Source organism: Thunnus maccoyii, chromosome 13 (assembly GCF_910596095.1).
Source record: "Thunnus maccoyii chromosome 13, fThuMac1.1, whole genome shotgun sequence".
In the NCBI taxonomy this organism is placed as follows: domain Eukaryota; kingdom Metazoa; phylum Chordata; class Actinopteri; order Scombriformes; family Scombridae; genus Thunnus; species Thunnus maccoyii.
Window position 1 is genome coordinate 6,939,703 of NC_056545.1, and position 26,957 is coordinate 6,966,659.

Consider the following 26,957-nt stretch of genomic DNA (forward strand, 5'->3'; position numbering starts at 1 on the left):
TTACCTCTTTAATCTATGTATGTATTGCATTGAATTGTATGGTATTGTAGCACTTGTTGAAGCATTGTATTGATGATATTAGGTCAGTAATTTGGTTTAACCCGTCCAGGGACTACAGATGAAAAAATTTACATTTTCATTGATGTGGAAACTGAAATGTGGATTCACGTGCACTGTCCCTGGTAAATAAATAAATTAAAATGTAAAACATTTTGTACTATATTACAGTTTTGCACATTTGGTTTCCAGTCTTATAAAAATCTCTTCATTATGGTGTTTTATAGGAAAATTATACTAGAGAATGAGCACTGATAAGATTAATAAAACCAAAAGCTGTTAAAGCACCACAAACAAACTGCACATCACTTAATGGATATTGTAGAAATACTATATGTAGCCCAGACATTTTCAGATCATCTCCTTTAAGAAGTAGAGATGTTTAATACATCTCCACCAAAACACATTTCTGCACTATTTGGCCTTTCTGTGTCTCATCATTTCTGTTTTTTTTTTTAGTTTGGGGCTTTTTATTTTTGTTCAGTTCCTCTGTGCAACACTTTGTAACTTTCTTTTAAAGTCCTAATCAAATAAAGACTATCAATAAACAGCTATTATAATAACAGTCCATTACAAAACACTCCATTACAAATAAAAGCAGCAACATTTTTACTGAACTAAAAGCCTTGCATGTGGATTTCAGCATCAAAAAGTAAAAGTGCTCATTATGAAGAATGGCTCCCTTCAGAGTTTTAAATTAATGACACATTCAAGTGAAAGCAGCATTTAGTGCATTAGCATTAGTGGTGTCCAGTGAGGTGTTTAAGTGTTGTACTGTTGGGTAGTTTAAACATTGCAGCACAACAACGCATTTTATGAGCTGATCGATATGTTTGGATGCGAGATCTGACTCAGATGAATGTAGAGGAGAATTTTTCTTTTTGATCTCTGATAGTGGAAATAAACTATAATTAATAGCACATAATTTACAACCATGTACTTTATATTTACATGAAAACATAGACAGTGTAGACTAGACTGGCATAGAAGATTGTAAGAAATAACTACAGCAAAGTGTAACGGATTTTATTTGTTGAATATTAAGGGAATATTTGAGTAATATCATAAGAAACCTATATGAAATATTATAGGAGAAGTAAATGAATTTAAAAAAGAACAACGTATTACAAGATGTTTAAAACTACACGCAGCACTTTATGCGCATATAAGAATATCTTTGGAATATTTCACCGCATACGTCTGTACATCCGTGTAAAATAAGGGACATAAAGTTGTGACTGATGATTATTTATTGTAACACGGGGGGACGGTGAAATATGCTGCAAACCGCCGTGCTGTAAACAGTGAGTAGGCCAGGAGAGCTTTTATGGAATACATGTAACCCTTCTGGAGGGTGACACCTCTTGATTTATGGCTGTATTTAGATAAGACGCGGCCGTAAATGGTTTCTAAATAGCGTCAAGGTCATGTAATGTAATGGGATAATGTTTTTAGGCGATAGAGATAAGATGGTGTGTTTAGTGTGTGAGGAGCTGTGGGGAATTAATTCGGAGATAAAGAGGCGCTACAGGCCTGGGAGTTCCTTATACTGCTGAGGTATGACAACAGGGCACAGACTGTGTCTGTCCCAAAAGTATCAGATAATTCATCAAACTTTTCGTCTTCTCAAAGCGCTCTGAAATATACCTCATGTTATTACTGGAAAGGGAGAGGTGGATAAAATCTGCTCAGGCCTATTCACTCTGATAATGTCTAAATGCGGTCATTTGACGCACAAAAAAAGACCATTACGCTTTTAAGAAAATATGAAAAATCGTAGAAAACAAGCACTGACCTCAGGAGACAGAAAATAACAGGTTGAATCTGACAAATAATTTAATATTTCTGGAGTTAAATAATGGCATGTGGCAGCATATTGAAGTATGATGAAGATTTAATGAGATAAAAATGAAATATTTTAATAGGAACAACATGTTGGCCTTCATTTTTTGAAAATAAATTTGTTTTATGCCAAAAGAGACAACTAATCCCCTGAAAAGTGAAGTTTTTAAAGCCGGGGGGGGGGGGGGGGGGGGCTTAATCTCAGTATATAAGATGTCCTAAAATGTGTGTGGATTAAAAAAATATTGGAGTAGTCAGTTAAAGCTGAAGATAGTTCATCTTTTTTATCTTTCTCTTTGAATTTCATGTGCGCATCTTCAGAATCAAACGATGTTCCTGATTTTAAATCCCTGCTGTGTTCATCCCATACATGATACAACACGAGTTTGTAAATGAAATAACACAGAATAATTATTTTTCCACTGAATTACACAGATAAATCACATCTTATCAGCAGGCCTAGTCTAACAGAGGGTGCGTAAATTCTGTGCGTAAACCTCTCCAAAACTAATGAGGACATCCTAACTGACAAAACCCTTATTTTTACAAAACCTGAGAGAGCTGAACAACTTTTTTTTTTTCCTCATATGTGCTCGTCTGCGTAGCCAGCAACCAATTCCAACAAGCAGATTGTTGCTCCTTGTGTAGTGCTGTGAGATTGTGGCACCATGGCGCATGTTATTGCGAACCTCTCCAGACTCTCCTCCCATCCAGGCGCTCTCCTCTATTGGCTGCTTCCTTTCCACGCTGACATCCAAATCATATAAACCTGGGGGCCTCACACCTTCACCGGGGTCAAATTTCTTGGGCAAATCAGAGCAGCCTCTTCGGGAAACGATCGCAAGAAAGAAAGAAAGTGGAGCTCAACAGATCACCGAGATTTGTTTTCTGGAATTATAAACTTTTTTCCGGCCTGTTTCACCTCGGCTGAAGTCACTTCCAGAATGAGAACGATGTAAAAGTTCGTGGCTACGTTTTTGCTTGAGTCGTTAACGCATTCAAGGGAATACATGCTTAAGTCTTGAATGAGTTCTGTTGGCTGTAGATCCCCGAGCAGAGACCGTTTTGGGGCAGCAGCAGAGCGAGACAGAGGGCGACGGAAAACACCCCAACTACCGTATTTGCTATCCCGCTCAACATGAACCTCATCGGGGGCTACCAGCATCACCACCACCTGATGCACGAACCCTTCCCGTTCGTCCAGCGATGTCATCAGGATGCGCCGTACTTCCAGAGCTGGGTGGTGAACCACGGCGAGGTGCCCCCGGACTTCCAGATCCAAGCGCCCTACCCGGCCGTGGACCTCGCGCCTGGAGCGACGCACGATGCCCGGCTGGAGAGCCTTCAAGTGGGGATGGGGAAGAGGAGAGCGTCGGGGCCGAAAAAGGAGCGCCGGAGGACGGAGAGCATCAACACAGCTTTCGCCGAGTTGCGGGAGTGCATCCCCAACGTCCCCGCAGACACAAAACTGTCTAAAATTAAAACGTTACGCCTGGCGACCAGTTACATCGCCTACCTGATGGACGTCCTGGCCAAAGACTCCGGGGAGACAGAAGGCTTTAAGGCCGAAATTAAGAAATTTGAAAGCCGGGATCTGAAAAGGAAACGGGATCTGGTAAGTTCAGACTATCTGTAGGAGCCTCCTATTGCTTCATGTTGAGTAAAATAGTTTTCTATAATTCAGCAGCTCATTCATTTAAGTTTGAGTCACTCTAAAATTAACTGAAGGCCTGGGAACTAAGTTAAAACGGAAAGATTATATTATAAGGCGGCCTTAAACGATTTGGTGTGATTTATCAAACTGCAGCAACGTTAAATATAGTTTACGTTTAAATATAAAGCTTAAATATGAAACATGATTTCCAGTTTTACTTGTTTTCACTCTGTAAATAACCCATGTGAATTATGACAACAATTCCCGACAAAATGTGGTTAAAAAATATTTTTAGCTGACAGATCTGAGGTTTAATAGTCAATCTGTTATATTTAATGGTATTTTATGTCAGTTATGGTCCACAGTAACGACAATTCATAGTGGGACTCTCACAGTTCCCCCTGAAAAACAACACTTTATTTTAAAAAATATGGCCTTTGACAGTTATATTATGATCCAGATAATATTTAGACCCTTTATATCTTTATACACACCGAGTTCAGTCACGTTATTAATATGTTTGTTTTGTATCAGTAAAACGTTGCATGCTTAAAATATCTCCAGCTGCTGATCACCGTAATGACAACTAGCTTTCATCAGTTATTAGTATTATTTTTTTCACTTTGAAACATCACTTCACACACTATAGAGGTTCATAACGTTTATGCTTAGTGTAATACACAATACACAACACCTATAAAGCTCTCGTGTTTACTCATAAATGCACCAAAAAAATGCTGTTTTAGTCAACACTGAAGTTAGCACCACGTGTTTAAAATATAGCAGCAATTATATTTTATATGACAATATGTAACATAGGCTATATTGTGTTTAATATTTGGTGAATTGTTTTGTTTGTTTGTTATGTTTTGGTCATGGTTTCACTTACTTTCACTAAATGAAAGCCTGTGATGTCATGGCCCTGATTGCGTCGAGGCCCCCAAATTTTCGCATTATAGCTGTAGAGTGACGAAAACCAGCATGCGCCACATGTTCCCAGGACCTTCCCGTGTAATCAGACTCTCAGACTATACAGACGAATACACTCGTAGTAATAATATCCCAGGAAAAGATGCAGTGACACTATTTTAAAGTCCAGCTCCTCTCACTAAGCTGAGCTGAGCAAACTGAGGTTTATGTCCGTGTGTTTCAGCTTCCTCTGCTGATAATGATGATGATGATGATGATGGTTATGATGTGGTGTTTTTGGTGTTTTGGTCTCCCTCCTCTTACAGACTGACGGCCTGCCGGAGTCTTTAGGAGCCGAGAAGAAGGTGAAAGGCCGGACCGGTTGGCCGCAGCAGGTCTGGGCTCTGGAGCTCAACCAGTGACCCTCCTCCCCCCACCCCCTAAACCCTCGCCCCCCTGCCAGCCAAAAAAAAAAAACAACAAAAAAACAACAAAAACCAAAAAACTTTCTCACAGACTCTGGATTCAAAAAGCCACTGACTGATTGAACGTGCGCACACCGCTGTGCACGTGCAGTGATGCGCAAAAAAAGAGAGAATGAAAGGACAACATGTAAACACAGTGAACGCGCGGCGGAGGAAAACACCAACATGAACACTTTGTTGAGCTCCTTTCCTCCTGATGTGGTTTCTAACTCCACACACACACACACACACACACACACACACACACACACACACACACACACACACACACACACACACACACACACCATCTGGCTCTATGTGTTTGATATTTGTGGTGTTTTTTTTTTTCTTTCTTTTTTTGATGTTTCCACCCCTCCATTACTGCAGATGTTGCCATGGTGTCAAGAAAAACATCTGTCTCCCCTAAAAAATGGGTTTATCTGCTGCGTTTTCCACTTATAATGGCGCTGAAACGGAAAATAAATAAATTACGACACATAATGAGATGAGTAAATGTAGAGTGAGAAGAAATGGCAAAAGATACAATGATTTTGGATTTTTTTTTTTATTATATTAACTGAATTTTTATCTTCTAAAACTGTGTTTTCTTCTCTCTTTTTTTTTGGCGCGGAGTGATTTCGACATGAAGCCAAATCACAGTCATGCAGGCGGTAGCTACAACATATTTAAGTATTTATTTTCAGTGTGGGATTTTGAGTGTGAGCTACCTGGACGTGACAGGTATGGATTGATATATTTTCATCCAATCACAAAGCAGTTATGACGCTCAATTACGTGAAGTCGTGACTGCGTTGAGAAACAGCTCCGGTTAAACACAGAACTGATATTAGATTATCATAAAGACAAACGTTTGATGCAGAAATAGTGATACTATGTTTTATTTTATCACTCAGGCTCGGAAGTGTTTATTATCTTCTATCAATTTGCACATTTTCAACTGCAAAAACTTAAAATAAGCATCACATCATGTTAAATTTAATTAAAGCTAATATTGTAATTTTAAAAACATGAATCAATTAAGCAACATATCAAGTTATAAATGACAAGAAGCTTCATTTATAGCCTGGTAATTTGGGATTTGTATTTCTGGATTGCTTATATCTTGGTAATTTAATATCATGTTTTGTAAAAAATTGCTGGGAAAAATAGGAAATAAAACAAATATACGAACTAGATTCAGTAATCATTTCTGTGAGCTGGTGGGAAGCCGAGACCAGACGAAACACGTTTTCTGGGGGAAACAAATGTTAGTAATGTTAATGTCACAGTTTCCGCCTGATGGATTTTGGCGCAGTCAGAATATTTAAACTCTTATTAATCCAGTATTCTTTGTCAGATATCTTACAACAAACTCAGATGGAGCCCTGACTGTAAACTCTTCAGGCTGTTGTTGATGTTTCTTGTAGAAAAATGAATTAAATATACTGAATCTACCTCAAAATTGTCACTGTCCGTTTGAGAAGACACCGAATGTTCAGTTAACGCACAGCTTTCACTCCCACATGTAAAACACAAAAAGGAAAAAAAAGGGATAAAAATGTTTATTACTGTGCGAAATGTTGATAGAAGTGTATAGATGTGAAGTTATATATAGTTCCGTAAATAAATGAATTATTTTAAGACACTCCAGCCGTAGTGAAGGTGTTTTTGCTTGTGTAAATGTCTTTCTTCAACAGGAAATCAACGTCTTATTAAACAGATATTATTGCCCAGAAATCAGGATGTCTTCATTTTTTTTTTATTTTTTTTTTTTTAAAAAGACGTTTTGTTTTACATGTTTTTTTGGGGGGAGAATAGCGGTTATAATCGATGGAAAAGGAAAAATAGTTCTGAAATTAATCTATGAAGACTCACATAATTTAATAATAATTTTAGAAGCAGTTCATAAAGATTGTTTTTGTCTTTTTTTAAAAAATTTAATCCGAACATATGGCTTTTTTTTTCACAATTTCTGCACAATTCTAATTATTTCCAGAGAACTTTTTTCAAATTCAGATTTATAACTTTAATTTCTTTACACATTTCTAAGATTAAAGTTGAATGTTAATTTAAAATGGATGTCACGTTATTCAATGTCCCTCTTACTATATCCAGAGCATTAAAATAGTCAGAAGGTCAGAAGACTTGTTTGCTTTTTAAATCCTATACATAAAAATAATTATAATAATCAATCATTTCTAATCATTCTGTGTTGATTAATCATGCAAACATTTTATTGACTCTTGAATGTCTCTTAACGTAACTCTTTCATTGGCTCAATCACCTCCAGTAGGCTCCACTAAAAGTTTTTTGACAAGAGTTAGTGATAGCATTAAAAAAAAAAAAAAGTTTGGCTTAAAAAATAACAATTCAGCCCAGTGAAAAAGTGCCATCTCAACAAAATCTTGTAATATATTTAAATGCTTGGTGGAGGAAACGTTTTAAAAGTGTGGGGCAACTCTCTGTGAACAGTCTCCAGGAGGGTAAAACACACCACACACATGCTGACTGACCTCCATTCAAAAGGAGAATCTGTGGTGACATCTAGTGGTTGAAAGCTACAACTGCAACGACACGGCTTTAAAGGAGTAGTTAGGAGAGTTAGAGGACCTGTGAGGGACCATTTTAAAAGAAAAAATTGATGCAACCGAGGCCGAGATATCCTGATTTTCAGTCCCTTGAGCAGATTGAGCTCCAACTAACTGTTTCTACCTGTTTCCAGTCTCTATGCTAAGCTAACAGTCTCTTGGCTCTATTAAGCACCCAGACATGAGAGTGGCCTAACCGTTATTACTTAGCTTTGATACAGTTTGTTGGAAAATTATGCTAGAATTTGATTTTTGTTTGTTATTTTGGTTGGATTGATGTGTTTTTTTAATTTGTAAAGCAAATATAGGTAACAATACAGGTGACACAGATGATGGTTTGACTACTGAATGATGTAATTATCCTATAGGATGTCTTGCATGATGTTTGAAATTGTATAAAAAGGAGGTTTTCAATCCATTATTCATGTTTGGCATAAGCTGAAACGTTGAACTCTTAACTGCTGGAAGGAGGAGGACCACACACAGACTAGCTCATTTCATCAACTTCTTCTTTATTTAAAATCAATAAGCTCCAGAATAAATTTGATGGAGTTCAGGTGCTTCTTTATTTGATGTTTCCCAAAATGTTTAACTGACTGAAGCTAGTTTTTGACACAGAAGCTTCTACAGGACAGAGCCACGAGATTAACGGAGGCCCCACCTGAGTTCAGTACACTTAACTGATTCACTGGTGAAGATTAATCAAATTTCCACAAAATAAACAGACACACAGTGAATCAGAGGCAGTTGCCCTCTTTGCCTGGTTGGTAATCAAGTCTTTTGATCGCATCTGTGATTTTGTTAAAGGACAGGTTTCTTAAAACAACAGTCAGGTGCCCAGATGAAACTGGAAGAGGTTTTGTTCGCTGTAAACATTCCTACTGTTCATACTGGCGGTTGAAATATTCCCATCAAATGTGCTTTCAATGTAAGTGATGGAGCTAAAATCCACAGTCAAACAAGGGAAACTAAAAACACCGCCTCTCAGTCGTACGCCTCCGCCAACCAGTCGATTTACATCCACGTCTGTCCAGACTCTTAATATTTGTAGTGAAGACTTTGAAGGGCTTTAATAAAACCTATTAAGTGTATTTTCCCCGTATGAGTTCACATGCTCGGCCACAACACAAAGTTATAGCCATGACAGTAGACGACGCTTAAGATATGGATGTTGCCGCAAAGAAGCTACAAATTCTAAAACGTGGACGCTTCACACACGTCTTCAACCCGGCAGCACAGAAGATCTAAACAATCGCCACAGTTTCAAGGTGGGAACCCAACATTAGTGTCAAAATGTGAAATACGGTCACAATCCCCCCGTCTGTTCCTGAGTTATGGTGTTGAATAATGTCCAGAAAAGGGTTTTTGCAGAACATTATGATGGCACAGTCAAGTTGACCTTTGACCTTTTAGATATAAAATCATTTTTATCCTGTTAGACATTTGTGTGGAACTTTTGTGAGGTCACAGTGACGGTGACCTTGACCTTTGACTACCAAATTTTAATCCTTGAGTCCAAGTAGACAGTTGTGCCAGATGAAATTTAATTCCCTCCAGGCGTTCCTGAGATAACGCGTTCAAAAAAAACAAAAACACGATGCCTCCGGGCACAGCTGTCACCGGCACGGAGGCATATAAAGTGTTTAGAAGTCAATATGAAGATAATAGGAGGCTTCAGCTGTCTGTGTTAGTCACATAAATTGGATATCTAATCTTTTTAGTCGACAGACGGTGTTTTCCTGTTCAGCTACAGTGGAAGGATCATAACAAAAAGAGGGAATTTAGCACTGAAAGACAGTAACTTTCCAAGATTTGGTGGATTTGACTTCATATTAGCTTCAGATTAACTTTTAAATACATTTTGTGTGGAAGAAGGACTGTGGATGCATTATGAGGAGATCTTCTAATGGTCAGTATGAACAGGAGGAATGATTACAGCAAGAAAAAACGTGTCAGTGTTCATTTTGGGCACCTGACTTGTAAAATTGTGAACCTTTATTTTAACGTGTTTCCTCGTACAGTGAAAAATGACCACAACATATGTGAACAATCTGTGAATGAACGGAGGAGACGAGACGGTTGCTTCTGTCTGTACAATACATTTATTATTATTTTTATTCTTATTAGGAGCAATAAGCAGCCGTATTTAAATATGTATTTTCTAATACAACAATTAGGTTAATGTGGCGTGGCCTATATGTTAATAAAGATGGATGTTATCTACATGACGCTAACAAACCTACAAGCAAAACTGAAAATATGTCAGACAATAGAAAGAAAAAACAAAACAAAAACCCTGTCAAGACAAACTCAGTGTGGTGGACAAACTTAAATATGACATGTGACAGAAAATGCAGAGATTAAAAAAAACAACAACAAAAACCTCAAACTGTGTGTAGCCTACAATCCATGTAGTCACCACCATAAAAACACAAAATAGGAGTTGAAGAGGAGTATGGTTTTGGGAACTATGAGTTTTTCTGGCAGTGCATTAAGAATTTGAATAAACTTGTATGTTTTTCAGCAGTGTTGGATTCATCATATTACATGTGTCATATTTAAGAGGTGTTGCTGGTGGATACCTTCCAAAAGGGCTACAGGTCGACACAGCTTGTGGCTTAACACTGAAATATAAAAAAGAACCTGATCAAAGAAATGACATCTTCAATTCTGCTTCGCATCACTGTAAACTGAAAACCGTTAGTCAGATAAAATAAGCTGTTTGCAGACTTCACTTTGGACTCTGGGAGCTGCAGTCACGTCATACATTTCACAAACTAGACCATAAAATCGATCGAGCGTAAATCGATTAACGAATGACAAAAAAGGAAATCACCCTTCTTCAATGTTTACATACAAATGTAAATCATTTTAAAGGTGCAGTGTGTTGGATTTAGTGACATCTGGTGGTGAGGTTGCAGATTGCAACAAACTAAATACCCCTCCCTTCCAAGTGTGTAGGACAACCTACGGTGGCCACAAAAAACACCAAGGGCCCCTCGCTAGAACCAGTGTTTGGTTTGTCCGTTCTGGGCCACTGTAGAAACATGGCGGTGCAACATGGCGGCCCCTGTAAAGAGGACCCCTATGTAGATATAAAGGGCTCATTCTAAGGTAACACAAACATATTTATGAATATTATATTCCATTTCTGCCAAGTCTGTTCCGCTAGATGCCATTAAATTCATCACACCGCACCTTTAAAAGAGTGAAGATGGACATGAGTTCAATCTGAGTGTAAAAAATAAAATGCTATAAAATACAAGACAAATCCAGTGATGCCACTTTTGGTGCCAAATTAAGATTCATGTTGGACCTTTTACGACATTCTAGTACATAAAGGAGCTGGACTGTTTCAATTGGGCATATAAATGTAAAACTTTTAAGACTTCATTAGCCAACATTCACTAAAGTTGAAAGGTGTAGTAAGTATCAAATCGAGAATTGAGATGTTGTCCACTATAAACACTGCTCTTAAATATTAAAATGACGCTAATAATTACTCTTACACCCCTCTATCTCACACACACAAGAAAAAAAACTGAGAAATCTAAAATCAACAGACAAAACTTTATACAACTTGTTAAGGCTGAACTAAAGAGAAAGAAAGGATTACAAAGAAAAAAAAAATGAAAGTAGCTACCACACCTGTGAAGCACTGAGAAAAAAAATCTGTATGTGTGTACATAAAACAACTAGCAAGAGGGAAAAGTTTGCTTCATAGCCAAATGCTACATCATTCACCGCCACCAGTCTTTACATGCATCACATCCAAATGAGAAAAAAAAAAAAAAGGGCAACGGGGTGAGTTTTTAAACATTATTGAGAATTCGGGTTTCTTCCTATGTGTGAATTTTGTGCCATTTATAGTTTTGAAAAGGAGAAAGGAGACTTCAGCAAAGGCGACGCCCCTTTCCAACAATTCATTCATTCACAAAAAAAGTAAAGAAAAAACCCCATTCAGCATTCAATATCAGTTTTGGCACATGTATTCCTCATGGTGAACATGTTAACAGTCGACTCGGCAAAGAAAAAAAAAAACCCAAATTACCAAAAATGTTGTTTTTACTCTTAAGGCAGCTATATTGTACATTGCATTCAACCAAATACGCTGTTCCTTTTGTACATATCGACAGTTACGTTACAGCATGACGACGTAAAAACCCTGCGGAGCGAGTCCTGGTCCTTCACAGTCTTTAAGGACTTGGCTTTTGCAGAGGACAGGAAGAGGAAATGCCTTGGAGGAAGATTGTGATTACTACATGCTCAGAGACTGAGTAAACTCATCCCAACCTGAATTCTCTCCAGTTTTCCGTTCAGTGTCCCTCCGAGGACAGCCAGAGTGTGTGTGTGTGTGTGTGTGTGTGTGTGTTCTGGTCTTGCAGAGGAGCGGGACGGTGACGGGTTGCGGGAGGAGTTGCTTTTGGTTGTTGTTGTTGTTGTTGTTAGTGGCGTCCAGGTTTTGTGAAGGGTTGCTGTTGCTGTAAATGGTGCCGTTTGTCACTGTGGATTATTGTTGATTTTGTTGTAGCTACTGCCGTGGTGGTGGTCGTTTAGAAGTCTAGTCCAGTGGTTTGCCACCGTCTCCTTTCTGGTCCAAACGGCTCTTGCTGCTCTTCACCATGTAAATAAAGTAGGTCAGTGTTTCCTTCTCGTTTACTGGAATATTTCTGAAGTGACGACTCACCGTCTACAGGAGAGGAGAAAAGACAAGATGTAGTAAACATCTCCCATACTTATCTACACAGAATGTGTTAGTTGTCCAGAACTTTGTGGTTCTGGTATTAAGGCAGCAAATAACAAGTGACTGGGTGGCTGTGGTTCAAATGGTAGAGAGGTCAAACCCCAGCTGACTCCTGTTCACATATCTATGAGGCCCTGTTTTAAATTGTGCCAACACAAAGCAGTAGGTCTCGGGAGCAGAGAACATGCTGTTTTACTTCATATATGTGCAGAAGTACAAAATCCATACAGACTAGATGAAATGGAAAATAAATCAGAGGGTGCGGTGATGAATAAATACACTCTCAGCACATCGCTTGTTTCATAGCTCTGACAAAGTTGTGTCAAGTGAATCATGACAACAGCTCAACAAATGGAAAGATGCTTCTTCAAGAAATCATATTGTTGTGTGGAAGGTGCATAATGTGATCACACAGCATCACAAGTCTGTAGCCAAAGGCAGAAGGTGTCCCGGTTTATTATGGTACAAAGATAAAAGATTAATAACTAAAAGCTGTTCTTTGATATCATCAATACAACACAATATCAGTTTTAATTCTGCTGTATACAACACTATAAATAGGCACATCATATTTCACGGTTGGGAAAATACCCAACTGTCACAACAGTCAGTGTGTTTGTTGCTACACCGCCACAAAAATAGGATCCTAAGTGTGCTTGAGCAACACACTGAATCCCAAACTGCTCCCAGTGTTTGGTGAATGGAAAACAAGTAAGATGCTTTGGACTAAACGTGCCGAACAAATGTAATGTAGCATATATGTCCCGTCTCACCCTGTATGTGCACTGGAAACATCTCGACACGAACTCATTGCACCTGTGTTTGGACAGTTATCCACATTTGAGACTGCACCCTGAAAATGTTTGGTGTTTCTACTTCAAAAACAATTGAACTTTGAATAGATTATCACATTTGTCATTGAATAAATTTTCTGTTTAGCGACTAAACCATTTGTTTCGGCGCTACTTGTCGATGCTCAGATCTGTCACCGATGACGCCTCCTTTTTCCAAAGTATCACCTTTTACATGCTTCGGGTCCATTCTTGGTAATCTGTGTACAAAGTGCGAGGCGCCGCTTCATTGACTAGTTTATGTAGTAGCACATATTCAGTATCTATCACTTTCCATTACATAGATGCAAATTGAGACGGATGACTGGCTCCGTTTGCACAGGCATGGTTTCCATTTTTCTGCTCACCGAGTGAATATATGAATCAAACACTCAGGCTAAAAAACATCTTTCATTCTACTTTGCTCCATCAAGGATTGCTCAAGGATCTTTTGCTGGTTATGGCCAGTTAACAAAAATGTACACAAAAGAACATGAATTTAATCCATCTTGTAGTCACTCTTCAAGTGCTTTATTGTGGATTTTTTCTTGTCTGGTTTTTAAAAAGTAGCCCAAAAGATGATTATAACTCAATATTATTACTGTCCATAAGACGACTAAAATAAACATAAAATCTTTAAACATTTAACCATCACCTGAAGCCAAATTTAAGGTAGTTTAGATCAATAAATCAACCATTCGCTGAAGAAAACAAACCTCCTCTCACTGGATCTCCTGAATGAGGCTGAACACTGGGACAGCTGTGACTGGTTGTGGGCTGTTGACTGGTGCTTTATTAATGATGTGGGAGGCTCATTAATAGGAGGGCTTGAACCTTGACTAAAAGCCTGGGGAAACATTCAACTTACAGCCCGGTTTCAGTCACTCCCACTGTTCACATCCGACCCCCCTCCTCCCCAAACACAAGCCGACTGAGAGGCTCTAGATACAGGAGGTATTTGTAAGGATGAGGGCCGAGCCAGCTGCATGAAGTCCACCTGTCGATTTGGCGAATTAGTCTAACAATCTCTCCATGACCAATTACTGTGGAATAGGACCTGCAACACTACGTATATCACGGTAAATGAGTAATACGGATCCGGGGGGTTGAGGAGAAAGAGGCCAGGAACACCTAATGAGGGCAGCTCAATGGCCTACAATGTAACTGAACATCAACTACGAGGCTGATGATGCCAAAAGAAATCCATAAAAAGGAGTAAAGAGTTCCTCCCAAGGTGCTGCTTAATATGTTGTTTCTATAGGAATGATGTTAAGGATACAAATATCTATAACAATAGATTTCTAATTCCTCTAAGATGTACAGTTAGTCCAAGTACAAGTCACCCAGCATGTAGTGGACAACGTGTCATTCTCTTATCAGTGTGTCGTTACCTCTGCCAGCTGGGCCTTGTTGAGGCCGGGTCTGGTCTGCAGCTTGTAATGTCGCTTGTAGCGTCTCAACGTGTTCACCTGCAGCTGGAAAAGGTCGACCTGAAAACACAACAACAGAGGCAGGGATGAGAGTCGGTACTTTCTCGACCTGATTCCATCCTGGACGTAATTCAACGATTAACTCAAGGCTTCTGTCTCTTCTTCAGCTTTTAAAAGAGAATTAAAACTTCACTGAAAGGAATCTCTGTGCAGAAATTGGACACATGCACAACTAAATAATACAGGATGATGGACATTTCTTCAAACAGAGTAATGGCGGCTATGAAAGCATATTCTTGTAACAGTTCCTCTGTGAGAATATAATAAAGTATGTATAATAGAATCTTGTGTTATAGATGTTCCAGAGTCCAAGAACAGCCAGTCCTCAAAACTTTCTTCTTTAAAATTTTAATAGCAGCTGTGTCATAATTTAGTGGTTTTATTAATTTAAGGCTGATAGTTTCTATGTCCTGCTTTTGTCTTTTTCTTGTGTTCGTCTGCAAAGCGACTGGAAGGGCTTCTTGCTCCAAAATGCCCCGACTATGATGTCTGTGTTCAACGTTGTGAGTGACGAGGACATCTTGTAACTGATCGCTAATTCAGACCGTTTATAAGTCTGAAGTCGCCTCCTGTTTCTAGTTGATTTATATTTGTTGTTTATTTGTTCCTTATTTGATAGTTTTGTGTTTTGAATCGGACGGCTCATCCTGTGTAGTTACCCCCATTTCCCTCAAGGTGGCAGACAATCCCCTCGCTGAGTTGCCCGCGCTAAGTCGACAAGGTGAGCCCGCGTATATTAGATCTACTCACCTGCTGGGTAGCGTTCATTAGCCCGGCGTGCTCTTGCAGAGACACACGCGGAAAGAGTTGGAGTGATGCTAATGATATCCAGACAAGGAGATGTATCCGGGGTCGAGACGAGCGAAAACTATCTGAAATTCTCGGTTAACACCCTCGGTGAGCGGAGTGAGATATGTGAAGTAGTTAATTGCCTTTACTGCAGGTACAGCGGGAAACGTTTTGTTTGCTTACATTATTAGCGTGCAAAGCTATCTTGTTAGATTATTATTAGAGTAGCAGTGGTTTTGTTCTTTGCATGAATTTAAATGTTTATTTGAGGGAAAGGTTATTTGGAGTTTGATTGAATGGGGGTAATGTATTTAGTACTATGATGTTTAGGATTTGTCTGTTTATTCACTGCTTGTGGTATGAATTGAATTTAAATGCAGTTTAGTCAGCTCTGTATGAGGCTTTGAATTTAGTAGATAATGTTTGCTGACTGGATATTAGTATCAGTGAGATAAGCTATTGTCAGTCCTCATTTAGTGACTAATTTTAATAGTTGTTTAATTTAATTTATCATCCTCTGTTCTGTATTTTCAATATTAATGACTGTAAATAAATGTGGATTCTAATTTTTGTATATTCTCTATAGTCTTCACGGTGCTTTCCGTGGTGTATGAGATGATGACTGATAGTGAGAAATAAAACACAACGTGAAGCATCAGTTTGGGACTCTCCGCATCTTGCTCAACTAAGCCTGTTACAAATCTTTCTTTTTTTAAACAAATGTTATGTCGTTACCTCAGGAACCTCCACGTCATGATCCGGGGACTCTCCTCCATCGTCGCTGGTCTTCCTCTTCCTCTTGTTGCGGACGCTCTGGATGAAGTTCTTGTGGAAGTCGCAGATGTAGAGGTGTCGCACCTACGAAAAAATATCAATGAGCATTAAAAGGAATAGTTTACCATGTGCAAAATATGTTTAGTTTAGACTGTTTTAGGATCTTATCTATACTCACTACACTACTACTGGGAGGAATATTAAAAAAAACACCTTTTCCAGAACTTTTAACCTTTAAAAATCAAATAAACCAAACTTCAGCAGTGTTCAAATCGAAACCAAACGCAGCAGTGTTTACTGCTGTCTTTGCAGAAGTAGTCATACAAGAGCCCTCGCCAAAATAAACTTGTGAAACTGACAACATTATAACTTAAATCAGGAAGTATCCGATGAAAGACACTGCATACAGTACATAGATAGTTGGCTGTTTTAGATAATTGATGCTGCAGACACATTTTGGTTGTAACTCAGAAAGTACTGAGGTGGTAATAATAATAATAATAATAATAATAATAATAACAATAATAATAACCAAACGAGCGAGGCTTGCTGTTTTAATGCATGTGCTGCCACGGCTGAATGCCTAAAACGCTGCATTAATTTTGTCCTCTAGTGAACTCCTGTGCACGTCATTCCTCTGAGCCACGCTCACAACATGGGACTTATCACATGAGTCACTATAGCCTGGAAAACAGTGAAACCAGTGGGCAAAGAGCAGAGCACACACACACACACACTAAAGGATAGTCAGTTCGCTCCTCAGGCTGCACTGCTTGAGTCACTACACATCGAGCTTTTCATGAAAGAGATGAAATTTCCTGGATGGCTTACTGCAGTGACAACACATTCGTTTAACATTCTTCCATTCGAGGATTACACTGCTGTGCGCTACGAGGCCCAGGGCCCTAACGGTGACCCCCTCCCTCTCTCTTAGTGCACTGTCATTGCTTCCTGTTGCTTTAAGGTGCTCATCAGGTGAAGGGACACGGCAGAGTACACATGGCGAGAATATTACCCTGCCTCCAGGTCTGCTGTGTTTGTGGTAAACTGATTTTATTTGGGAATATGCACCATGTGAGTATAACTGAATTGAATAAAAGGCATCACAACTAGATTATTACACATGGTCCTTCATTTTCAGTGTTTTGTATTGTTATGTATGTATTTGTATAAAGGCTTTCCTAAGGATGGGCACTGCAAACGCTACAGAATAAACACAGGAACCACTCAAAGACCCTTGTCATTTTAGTGTGTGTTGTGGAGCTGAAACGATTAGTCCATAAACTGTATAGTTAATCTACAGAAAGTTAATCTGAAACTATTGTTAAAATTGATAAATTGCTTATTGATGGTTAAACAAGACGTTTGAAGATGTCACTTTGGGCTTTAGGAAACTGTGATGGAAGTTTTTTTTTTTTTTTTGCCATTTTCTCAGTTAATAGACCAAACAGTTGATTCATTGAGAAAGTATTAAAACTATAATGAAAATCCTCTTTAGTTGCAGTCCTAGTATATTGTGCTTAAGCGGTGCATATTCCTGAACAACACTGGCACAGATAAAATTATCACAAACTAATTGCCGCATGGTGAACCTAAAAGGACTCTGGGGCCTAACAGTAACGGCTGCCTGGTTGGTGATACAGCTTTGGTTTCTATTAATTGTATAACTGAGCGAGTTTCTCTCATCGTGGTCTGACGAGGCATACTGACACTGTAAGTAGGCCGCTGTGAAATGTAAATATGACTGTCATTTAAAAAATACAATATGTAACTGAAAAGAAGCTAGAAGCTAGTTAGCTAGAAGCTAAACAGCATTTTTATTAAACAGCTAGTGGTTTCTGCCACTTTGTGATGAGCAGTGGTGGAAAGTAACATAGTACATATACTCAAGTACTAGTCGGGTCACATTTCACATGTCTACGAGTTGTTAACAGCTTCACCAAATAGTGATTTTTCCCTCTAAACCTCTCACATGCTTTCATTTCAGTAAATGTTCAAATCATCCAATATTTCACCAAAAATCAAAGATTAGAGAAAAAGTCCAAAGACTGAAAACAGATATATGTATAATAACTTTGTTTTTTCTTCTTTCCTCTCCCATTAACCATGTCATGAACCCTCAGATTTATTTGGTGACCTTTTGGAGGGGCCTGACCTCTAGGTTGGAAACCACTGGACTAAACTAGCTAACTGTATATAAAGTGGTTGAAACTAGCTCCACCTCCATCTCTAACACTGAAGCTTCAGTATTAATAATCTACTGATGTCATATATAAAAATATATCAGTCAGAGGGACCAAACCACTACTTTTACTGCAATACTTTAACTACATCAAGCTCATAATACTTAAGTAAAAGTACATAAGTAGGATTTTTCATGCGGGACTTTTACTTGTACTGCAGTATTTTTACATTGTTGCATTTTACTTGAGTAAAGTATCAGAATACTTCTTCCACCACTTTATGAGGAGGCCGGTGACTGTGAGAAAAGTTAACTAGCTTCCTTGGCAACAGCCATTTTATAAAGAGCAGCGGAGGCGTGTTTTGAGGAAACTGTTGCAATGAGAGAAAGCTCTAAGTTGATGTGGGAAGAACCCTGCTGCCCTGCACGTCCTCCTGACAGCCAACACAGCTGAGATTATTTAAACAGGGGGTGTAAAAACAAGACATGGCCACAAACACGACAGCCATTCCCTGACATGTTTACACCAGCAACAACAGGAGGGGGGGAAGTTCTGAATCCGCTCTTTTGTTTATTCACGTCAACCGACGCCAACCGGCTAACTAGCATTAGCTGACAGCTGGAGAGCGAGCAGCTAACTTCCAGTCATCACCCAGCAGTCACAATCACTGATTTAAGTGTCAAAACTGAATATCACGGTATTATAAAGTTAACTTACACTCTTGTCAATGTCCAGTTTGAGCTTCTTCTGTGATATGCTCTTCTGAATCCTCTTGCTGAAGGAGGCGTTTCCAGCAGAGCGGCCGCAGCGCTCACCGTCCTCGATCAGGCAGCAGCTTTGACCGTAAAACGGCGGAGCCGGCGGTCCGTCGTGGCTGTCTTCCTCTGTGCTGAATCCATTCATTCTGCCCTGATGTAATGCTCTTTGTGTATTAGCCCACACAATACAATAAAAAAGAATAAAAAGCCAGCGTTATGTTGGCTACCAAGTCTGTTGTTCACGCGGTGCCCTTTTGTGAAAGACACTCCAGTAGCTAGCTTCCTCGGCTAAGTTAAGTGGCTAGTTTGCGAGCTAACAACCGTTGCTGTTTGATCCTGACTCTAGCGACTTATTCCGAACTGTGATGGCTTTGCGTTAAATACATATTCCTGCACATCTCCGTCAGATTCACGCCACAAACACAACAGTAGCAGCTACCGTTTGCTAGCTCCAGAGCTAGCAGGACCGCAGGGTGGCTGAGCCGCAGCTAAACGAGCAGATTCCTGCAGTGATACTCGCTCCTGTAACAGCCCGCTTCTACTCCGTAAGAGTCACAGATGACAACAATCTCACACGATTACGAACTAAAAGGAGACAACCGGCAATAACAAACGGAATAGCGTTCACGATGTCACGTACTTAACACCCACACCGCAACAATCGCGGCACACTTTCGGAACAGTTGGTACAATGGACATGCTCAGGCTGTGTAGCGGAAGTTCCCGTCCCAGACGGTGATTGGCCAATTTTACATAAAAGCGGTCGTAGCATGCAAACATAGCTATTCTATTGGCTGTTAAGAAACATCAATCATCTGATGGTTTCCTTCCTGGATCACCCGGCGTCATGTTTTCGACTGTGAGCAGAAGTTAAAGGTGGCGTCTTTTAAATGTTTTAAGGGGAAATGGAAATCACCCTGCACTGTCAGCTGCAACTGAAAACTTATTTTTCATGGCAACCTAAGACTAAAATTAAGGCAACCCATCATCTTTTTCAACAAGACATAAGTACACCCTAATCATATCGGTCCACCTTTCTCGGAGATATTTGTTCGGAAAGAGTTTGGCTATTGTCGCAGTCGAGTTTTTTGACCAACAAAGTCATAGAGATATCCTTTAAAACGCTTCACGGGTTTTATCCAACTAATCGTTATTTGCAGAAACTCAAGAAAGACATTGATGTAAGCTGTGTGAAGAGTTTAGAGACACGCTGGTACATTTACTCTGGTCTTGGCCGCACACAAAACAACCGTGGAGTAAATTTCCACGATTTGTTGCTGGTCACGTCCACCCTCACTTTACATTACTTAATCAATTTGCTTTCTATTTTATATTCACAAATCCAGATTCTTAAGCAAAAAGACAAACTTTTCAGAGCTGACTGTACAACATTTCTTCAATATCTGAATGTAAGAACAACAACAACAAAAAACATTAAAACGTATAACCACTGTAAACTTTACAAGATATTTAGCCATTTTATTTTTTATTTGTATCACAACCTTTAGTTTCCCCTGTTTGTAGACACAAGTTGTATAAGATGCTGTAATGCTTCATAATAAATATGTTTTAATGAATCATAACAGCTCGGCCACCTGATAAATTGATCTAAATGCACATGGATTAACGAGTCTGACACTGCACTGCGAGGGAGGCTCTTTATCGGGCTGGTGACACAACAGAGACACTGTAGACATGTATGTGTTTACTTATTTACTTGTTTTAAAGACTCTTACATAACAACGAATTGGTGCATTGGTTTGTGTTCTCACTGCAGGATTTTCGACTAACAGGACACATCTGTTGACATCGCCACGGTGTGATTGCACCTTTAACCGCACGGGGGAGACAGAGGTTCACAGATGAATATAAATGAGGGGAGGGCTGACATTAAAATTCCTTCACACACACACACACACACACACACACACACACACACACACACACACACACACACACACACACACACACACACACTGCATACTGTCAGTCAAATGGTTTAAGCACAGTGTACTCCAACAATTTTAGTTATATCTCATCCACTGTAATTATAATTTAAAGGGGTATTCCAGGAATTTAGTATTGCACTCCCATTAAGACAGATTAATTAAAGTATTGCAGTAAAAGTAGTGGTTTGGTTCCTCTTACTGATATATTATTATACATGACATCATTAGATTATTAACACTGAGTCATCAGTGTGTAAGCAGGATGTTACTGTTGTAGCTGCTGGAGGTGGAGCTAGTTTACACTACTTTATATACAGTTAGTTAGTTTAGTCCAGTGGTTCCCAACCTAGGGGTCGGGCACCTCCAAAGGGTCAGCAGATAAATCTGAGGGGTCATGAGATGATTAATGGGAGAGGAAAGAAGTTCTTATACACAAATCTGTTTTCAGTTTTTGAACCTTTTCTCTAATCTTTCATTTTTGGTGAAATATATTACAGTTTTCTGTAAAAAAAAATATTTGACAGAAATTATATAATCAGGTTTATTTTCATAAACTTAAAGTCCCCCTCCTCTCAAAAATGTGTTTTGTGTATATTTACCTCACTGTAATGTTTGTGCTTCACTGTGCAGAATAACGTATGTGCAGTGTTTGTTTTCACATTCATTTGCTGAAGGGGAAAAGTTTCTCTGCAATCACTTTAAATCTGAGTAAAGGTATGTACCCATGAGCATGATTTGTGACATCACAATTAGTTTGGGGCCAATCATTGTTCAATATACATATTTTTCAGTGAAGTAGGACACATCTTGCCTTCCAGCAGTTTAGCTTTTGAGATGAAAAATATTTGCATATTCTTAGATTTTGTATTGTTGAATGAAAGAAAAGGAAAACATGTCTGGATTGGATCTTTCAGAAAACCCCCTTGAGAGCAACTCAACACCTTACACAACTGTTTCCACAGGCTGAGAGTGACCCTTTAATTGTACGTATCCCCAAAATAACAGTTTGTATATGAGAACAGAATTATGTGTTTATGTCATGTGAATTTTATTGCATTGGAAATGGGCTGGATCGAATTGGCAGTGGATTAGATCATGCGGATTGGACCCGTGTAGTAGAGGAAGAAGTTCAGGTCCTTGTAAAAGTAGCAATATCACATTATAAAATCAAAATTTCACATTTTATTATTAAGTATTATTAGCAAAATATACTTAAGTATCAAAAGTAAAACTACTCATTACACACTAGACACACATGGCCTCTGTCTGTGATAGATTATTGAATATCATATTACTGGATTTTTATTACAAATATCAAATGTATGCAACATTGGTGGTGGTGCAGTTGATTGTAACTATTGTTTATATTGTTTGGTAGTTTAACCTACAACAATATGTTCTATATACTTATCATAGGGTTTAAATGTAAAATTATAATCTCCAAAGTAACTAGAAAACATTAAATGGAGAAAAAAGTATAATATTTGCCTCTAAACCATTGTGGCGAGGAGTAGAAATGTTTCATCTTTTGGTAATAAAAAACATGGGCATAATTTTACATTATAATACAATTCAATACAATCGCCTTGCAACAAATAAAAAAAACAACACCTTATAACATATTGTGATGCTTGTACTTTGGGGCATTTATGTTTTGATGACGGTTGTTTGTTCAAAAGTTTCCAAACAGAATTAAGTTGCCAATTTATAGAGCAGGAAAGGTGCAATATAGGTTTTATGGGGCATCAATTCATAATCCTACAGCATGCAGTGATATTTCAGGGAATAACCCTAACCCAACTTTATGGTAACAGTTTGCAGAAGCTCCTTTCCTGTTTCAACTTGGTGCCCCCATGCACAAAACCAGCTCCAAAAGAAATGCTTTTCCTTGTTTGGTGTAGAAGAACCTGATTGGCTTGCACAGAGCCCTGACCTCAACCTCATCCAACACCTTTGGATGAAATGGAAAGCTGACTACAAGCCAGGCCTTATCGCCCAACATCAGTGGCTGACCTCACTAATTCCTTTTGCGTCTGAATGGGAGGATATCTCTGCAGCCGCAATCTTGTGCAAAGCGTTCCCATAAGGCTGTTCCAGCAGACAGGACTGGCCATATTATGAGTTGTGAGAGTTAATTTGGAGAAGCAGCCAGTCAGCAAATCCAGACAATGAGAGAGAGAGCTTTAAAAGCCCACCTATATGTGAAGCCGTCCGTATTATGCAGGTTTACTAATGATGCTCTTTGTTTGTTGTCATTTGTCTAATGTGATATTTGCTCTCATGTGCAAACTCTCTGCCTCATCATGCTCGCCTAATAGCTGAGAGTGGACGTGGATGTAATACAGAAGGGAGAAAAAGGTGGAAAGATAGGACACCATAAAAAGTATCGAAGGAGAGTAAAGACAAAAAGGATTACCTTTTCTGTTGGTAATGTTCCTGAGCCCAATAAAGACTCTTTAATGGAAATCTTTGACAGGAGACTGTGGGAATGTAATAGCCTGGTCTCTCTCCTCACCCATGTATGGCTCATGAGTGGAGGGGAATGCTGATTGTGTGCTGACTGACTTTAAAAGTGGCAGATGATGGAGCGCCAAAACATTAACAGGTTTTTCACTTTGCAATTTCGGGGTTTATATCATCGGGGAAATGCCTCTAAGAGGCAATAACATGGAAAGTGGTTTCTCAATGTATTCAAAGTTATCCCTGCACGTCTTGCGCTCTCCCTCTCAGAGCTTATGTGACAAGTTGAGTGTTATATGACATCCCATGAGACCGAAGGAAATGGGCCACACTGAAGAGCAATATTACTTCTGGAATGAATAAATCACTGCTGGCTAAAAGCTATCCAAGCTTGTGTGTTGTCAGATGAAATGATTATGAGATTAACATTTAGTAAAAGTATGTTTTAGTACCATCAGTCACAAAGACAATTAAAGTATTAAAATAAAAACCACTCGAGTTGACAAGGGAGGCAAATCAGAGAGCTCTGGGCAGGGAATGTTCTGAAGGAATTTATTTAGAAAGGAGCAAATCTTCTGGAGTAGAGATATACAGTCGGGATGATAAAGAAATAGAAAATTGCGTTTAAGTGAAAGAGTGATAGAGACGCTATCAAATAGTTGCATCTAGATTGTAGTGCAGCAAGTGGAAGATACAATTCAGTGGAGAGTCAAAAGTAGATTATGGTTGCTTTCTGGAGGGAAGTTCAAGACTAGAAAAGAAAAAATTAAACTGTTCCAAAGTTCAAAACACCGACTACAGGAGTGAGAGGAGTGTTTATGTGTTTTTATTTTAAATTTCTCTATAACATTATAGAATCCTGGCCACGGTCCACTGAATGATTTCCATTCAATAATTGCATGACTCGTGGTAAACTGACCCACTCAACCTCTTTTTCCTTATGAACCAACACCTTTTGACTGTTGACTGTTTCTTTTTGTTAATTTGTGTTTATTGGGTAGCATTTTTGATACACACTTCAGATATTACATTTGTTTTCCTTCTAAATATAGGATAAGAAAGATCTATGTTCCTCACCATCATCCGATACTCCCCACTTTAGTCTCTCAGGGCTATCCAAATGGAACTGATATCTGAATGAATTATCTTAATACAGACCCAGAACCAGAGAAAATAATGACAGAAAAATTAAAATTAAATATGAACAAGAACAAACACAGCAGGGATAAATCTGCAACAGTCAATTTGTATAATTACTTTAATACACGCAACCTCGCCACTCTCAAGTGTACAGGCCTATCATGTAAACCTATTTAGAACCAATCTTCATAAATCTTCGGCTGGAAATTTTTGTATTTTTACACCAAAAAACAGTGCTATTGTGAATATTAACTAGCTGAAAAACAGCCGTCTGCAGCACAAGTACACATAGAAATATCAGTGTAAAACAATTTCTCATTTGCTCTGTTGCAAGTGCTTGTGGCTGATTTTGCAGATCATTGATTGGAGTGGCTTCCACTTGAAGTATGGCTCCAAGTCTGCCATCTTAAATGTCATTAGAGATGTCAGTGATCCCTCCAGGGCCAGGTTGTGTCTAGTTTTTGTTTTGTTCAATCTCACCAAAGAAAATACCCACTCTGTATCAGCATTGGAGTGTGGCAGGACTAACACCAGTTTAGCAATGGCAGAGAGTCTCTCAAACCTGCCCACTCCTGTCACCTGTGAAACATGAACAACAGGGATAAGATGCACCATTAATACATTTAGACAAGTTTTCAAATGAGACATAGATTTCTGACCTTGTGTTTTAAACTTGCCATGTTGGCCCAGAAGCCCTCAATGTCTAGGTCTGCTGCCAAGCTAGACATTGTCTGATAGTCCAGGAACTCCTTCTCCAATGCATCATATTCCTGTGGGCTGTGGTTGGGGAGACGGTGCACATACCTTTTTTGAAGAGAAACAAGTGTTGAGTAATAAACTTCTACTCACTCCATGAGATATAGGGTTAGGTGAAAACGAGTAGTTGTTCAGAACAGGTATCTTTGTTTTTATTTGTCATAATCAGAACAAAAAATACAGATGCAAATAATCAATAAATAATATAAACGCATTCTGCGAGTAGACATGGTTCTTGTGCCTCTGAGCAGGACACAGTACACAGTCTAAATACAGAATGCTGATTTTTATTCATGTTTGTGTTTATGAGGAGGTACACTTCAGTCAAAGGCTCCCCGTAGCCTCTTCAATCTTGGTTGATTGTCTGTGAGAGAAAACAAAGATACAACTCACACACAATGTTATGTAAGTCATGTTACACCAGTTAACTGCTTAAAATGTCACTTGTATCATTTATGTAGAACTGGCTGAAGAGTGGATACCTGCCACAAAGCCCTTGTGATTGGTGCTGCCTTTAAACCAAAAGCCCACATCAACCACAACGTCCTCTATATCAAAATTTGACACCTGCAATTAAACATTTTTAGTAAATTCATCCCCTGCACATCACCTAAATATTAAACATATATTCAACCTACACTTACCTCAGCAAAGGCAAGACCTGTTTGCTTTGAAGTGTAAAACATGACATGGGCAGCCATGTACATAAACACTGCTGTTTTTCTGTAGAATTCTTGATGCAATTAAATTGTGTTGTCTGATGTCGACAGCTTCATTGCCTACAGAGAGGCCCGACACAGTTGCACCATGGACCATCTGTCTTTTGGAAGATGAACTCTCCTCTGGCAGATCTGGTTCCAGTTGCGGTGCACATGCCAAGGAACCAATGGGCCCCCTTGTTCACATCAAACACACACACACAGACACACACACAGTAAGGGGGTTCATCTTTTCTCTTCCTGCAATGACAAAAGAATTAGCCCATTATCTTAAGGAAAATGAAACAAATATGGTAAAAACAGAATCCTATTAGGTTTCTTGCTCCAGCTTCTGCTTGCTCGTCTGGGGCTCCTGCAGGACAACATTTTAACCTCACTTTTGGTCCTCTGGACATTTTTGGAAAAGAGGCTCCTGCTGTTTTTTTTTTTTTTTTTTACCACCTACTCTCAAAGCTACCTACAGTTACAACAGCCAATTACAGTCACTTTCAATAACGCCTAGTCCTGACAGCCAGTGCTACAAGTTTGAAGGTACATACTGTGTCAGCTATGATATAGAATAAGAACCTTAAGGACTTAACGCTGGTGTATACTTGAAACAAATTGATTTGTACAAAGTGTTGTCTGAATCTGCTTGAAGTTTAAAGCGTTTAGAGCTGTTAAAATGGCTTCACTCAAAGGAAGGGTAAAAAAAAAAAAGCTTGCTGTCGTAGAGAGGGGGGAGATGCAAAGAATGACAAGGTTTCTTCAAAAGGTGTTGATAGTGTTGCACTTGTTTGTACACATGAAAGTGACAGAAGTAATTGTGTGAAGAGTGAAAACTACTTTCTCACCGTGTCACACCTGGC

The 26,957-nt window shown here is 39.0% G+C and overlaps 2 protein-coding genes and 1 long non-coding RNA gene across 3 annotated transcripts; 1 reads left to right on the top strand and 2 right to left on the bottom strand.

Annotated features, from left to right (window-relative positions):
• Positions 1 to 2,916: 2,916 nt before the first annotated feature.
• On the top strand, positions 2,917 to 5,219 carry LOC121910685 (heart- and neural crest derivatives-expressed protein 1-like). Its single transcript, XM_042431972.1, has 2 exons — positions 2,917 to 3,514; positions 4,789 to 5,219. Exons 1-2 carry the CDS (start codon positions 3,038 to 3,040, stop codon positions 4,882 to 4,884), a joined length of 573 nt encoding a protein of 190 aa, XP_042287906.1. The 5' UTR covers positions 2,917 to 3,037; the 3' UTR covers positions 4,885 to 5,219.
• Positions 5,220 to 10,630: 5,411 nt separating this feature from the next.
• sap30l (sap30-like) lies at positions 10,631 to 19,845 on the bottom strand. The gene is made up of 4 exons (XM_042431973.1): positions 19,045 to 19,845; positions 16,106 to 16,228; positions 14,483 to 14,581; positions 10,631 to 12,207 (listed from the first exon to the last, which is right to left on the bottom strand). The coding sequence occupies exons 1-4, from the start codon at positions 19,228 to 19,230 to the stop codon at positions 12,079 to 12,081; spliced, it is 537 nt and encodes a 178-aa protein (XP_042287907.1). The 5' UTR covers positions 19,231 to 19,845; the 3' UTR covers positions 10,631 to 12,078.
• A 5,454-nt stretch (positions 19,846 to 25,299) lies between these two features.
• Positions 25,300 to 26,109, bottom strand: LOC121910734. The gene is made up of 3 exons (XR_006099724.1): positions 25,873 to 26,109; positions 25,708 to 25,754; positions 25,300 to 25,438 (listed from the first exon to the last, which is right to left on the bottom strand). It is a non-coding gene; the product is annotated as an uncharacterized LOC121910734 (long non-coding RNA).
• Between the last annotated feature and the right edge of the window lie 848 nt (positions 26,110 to 26,957).